This window comes from Hyaena hyaena, unplaced genomic scaffold (assembly GCF_003009895.1).
Source record: "Hyaena hyaena isolate Hyena2069 unplaced genomic scaffold, ASM300989v1 scaffold_31, whole genome shotgun sequence".
Taxonomy (NCBI): Eukaryota; Metazoa; Chordata; class Mammalia; order Carnivora; family Hyaenidae; genus Hyaena; species Hyaena hyaena.
The window spans coordinates 1,278,272-1,281,290 of record NW_024080664.1 but is presented as its reverse complement, the minus strand read 5'-3'; the positions used below and the strand labels follow the sequence as shown (position 1 = coordinate 1,281,290).

Here is a 3,019-nt window from a genome sequence, read left to right as displayed (position 1 = left end):
TCTTCAAAACTGGCTGTGTCTCAAGGGAAAAAAAGACATTCTCAGTAAGGGAATCCCTGGGCCTGTGTGTTCATCCTAAATTTTGTTTAGTAATTCTTTACTAAATCGGTAACTCTCTTATACCTTCAGTTAGATTTTGTTTTTGTTGTTTATCATTTTTTAAAAGTTTGTTTATTTTTGAGAAAGAGAGAGCTTAAGCAGGGGAGGGGCAGAGAGAGAGGGAGCCAGAGAATCCCAAGCATGCTCCAAGCTCTGAGCTGTCAGCGCAGAGCCTGATGTGGGGGCTCAAACCCATGAACCATGAGATCATGACCTGAGCAGAAATCCAGAATTGGACATTCAGCTAACTGAGTCATCCAGGCACCCCATGTTGTTTATCTTTTCTTAATAGTCTTCAGCAGGAAGTTTAGTTTGACCTACTTAGTCTGCCAATACTGAAGGTGTAACTCCCCTGGTGAGGCCTGAGGCTCATGCCATTGCACAGAAATGGAAACCTCTCCATGGTCTACTTTCAAGATTTTGTGCTGGAGGGATTTAAGGGTGGCCTGGAGACCCAGGCCCTGCTCTTTGCTGTTTTCCTGACCCTGTACATGGTGACTGTGCTGGGGAACCTCGCCATGATCATGGTCATCACCTTGGATGCCCGCCTGCACTCCCCAATGTACTTCTTCCTCAAGAACCTCTCCTTCTTGGACTTGTGCTACTCATCTGTCATTGCCCCCAATGCCCTGGCCAACTTCTTCTCCCCATCCAAGGTCATCACCTTTGCAGGCTGTGCCACCCAGTTATTCTTCTTCTCCTTGCTGGCCACCACTGAAGCCTTCCTCCTGGGTGTCATGGCCTATGACCGTTTCATGGCCATCTATAGCCCGCTGCGCTACCCTATCACCATGTGCCACTCTGTCTGCACTCGCCTGGTGCTGGGCACCTACTGTGGGGGCTGCCTCAACTCTGTTGTGCAGACCAGCTTCACATTCCTCCTTCCATTCTGCAGCTCCAACCGCATCAACCACTTCTTCTGTGACGTGCCCCCTCTGCTCCAGCTCGCCTGTGGCAACACAGCCATCAATGAACTTCTCTTGTTTGGCATTTGTGGGCTCATCATTGTGGGTGTGACATTTGTGATCCTCATCTCCTATGGCTACATCACAGTGACCATCCTGAGGATGCGCTCAGCAGCCGGGAGACGCAAGGCCTTCTCCACCTGTGGCTCCCACATGACTGCAGTGACTCTCTTTTTTGGGACTGTCTTTGTCATGTATGCCCAGCCAGGAGCAATCGAGTCCATGGAGCAGGGCAAGGTGGTCTCTGTCTTCTACACGTTGGTCATCCCAATGCTCAATCCCCTCATCTACAGTCTGCGAAACAAGGACGTGAAGGAGGCCCTGCGGAGGCTGGGTTAGAAACACACGGCCACATTAGGGATGTGCTGGAGGGAGACAGTGTGTCCTGCAGGCTGGATGGAAGCCTCCAAGAGACATTGAACTATGAGGACCCCTTCAAACCTCTTCTACTTCCAGATGGAATTAGATGTGTTAAGAAACTCATTCATTTACTCATTCAATCAATGTTGCTTGAAATCATTAAATGGACCACATGTTTACTAAGTTTAAAATGCAAACAAATAAGGGTGTTCTTCACCCCAAACTCTAAATGTTCAAAGAAGGAGCAATGACTTGAATCACATGACGATGATCAATTTCTGGGTGTCAAGGCAGGGGTGGCGTCATGGTTCTCTGGGCCATCCATGGGATTTAGTAGGAAAGAAGTCAAATGTTTGTGATCTTGATCAAACTTGGAAGAAAAAAATGTTTGCATACACTGTACCCCCAGCCTCCTGTCCTCCAGATGCAGAGCCTTGCTGTCTCTTGTTGGCCAGACATGAGCATTAACCTAAAGGGGCACCTGCCTCCACTTAACTCTCATTAGCCCATCCTCAACACCATTGCCAGAGATATCTGTTTAAAGTAATAATTAAATGCATGGCCAACGCACTCCCTATGGTGGGTTTGGTGTCCATAGGAATAGGCTTGGCTGGAGTGGTTCAGGTCTGACTTTGGGGCCTCTCTCACAGAGGAGTCAGGTTGATGGTCTGAGGCAAATGCAGTGGTTTCATTCAGGGGGAGAAGATCCCTTGAGCTCTGCATCATGATACCAAGGGCATGGGAGACACTGTCGCCAGAGCTCCAGCCAGGACATCTACCTTCTTAGTCACAGGATGAGAGACAAGAAGGATAAACAGATATAATTTGTATGTATCTATGGAAAAACACTCAAATCACGTCCATTCATGGAGGTCGCCTCCCAGGTCAAGAAAGAAGCCTACCCAGTTTCCACAATACAGCTGCCTCCTTCTAGTTAATGCCTGTCCTGCTTCTAACGCACAGATCTGTTTTGCCTGCTGCGGACTGCCTATGAATAGAACCACATAGTGTTTCTTCTTTTGTGACTTTATTTTTTGCTAATATTCTCTTTGTGAGATTAGTCCTTGTGATTGTATATAGAAGTTTGTTAATTGTCATTACTATATAAATTTGATTGTATGAAGACATCATAATTTGTCCATCTTACTGCTGATGAACACTTGGGTTGTTTCTAGTTATTGGCATGGGGGAGGGCACTTGTTGGGATGAGCACTGGGTGTTATATGTAAACCAACTTGACAATAAACTAAGAGAAAAACAAAAAACAAAAGATACTCATAAAAAATAATAAATAAATTACAAATAAAATAAAATAATGCTGCAATGAAATTCTTTTACATGTTTTTTACTGTGAGTGAATTCTTGTTGGGCATTCTTATAAGTGGAGTTGCTCATCTTTTGGGATAATTCAAGTTTTCCAAAAATGTTACATCAATCTTTGTTCCCAAAAATAGTGCATGAGAGTCTCTGTTGCTGCACATCATCACAAGTAAGTCATCTTGTCTGTCTCACCACTTTTAGCCATTCTGGTGGGTATGTAACCACATATCATGATAGCTTTCATTTTCATTTCTGCAACGGCCAATGGGCTGACC

The 3,019-nt window shown here is 45.4% G+C and overlaps 1 protein-coding gene across 1 annotated transcript; it reads left to right on the top strand.

Moving 5' to 3' along the window:
- The first annotated feature begins 470 nt into the window (after positions 1-470).
- LOC120229472 (olfactory receptor 12-like) lies at positions 471-1,403 on the top strand. The gene has a single exon (XM_039228484.1). It carries the CDS (start codon positions 471-473, stop codon positions 1,401-1,403), a length of 933 nt encoding a protein of 310 aa, XP_039084415.1.
- The last annotated feature ends 1,616 nt before the right edge of the window (positions 1,404-3,019 follow it).

Excerpts from the sequence above, each read along its gene's own strand:
- LOC120229472 (XM_039228484.1), top strand. The coding sequence starts at position 471 with ATGCCATTGCACAGAAATGGAAACCTCTCCATGGTCTACTTTCAAGAT.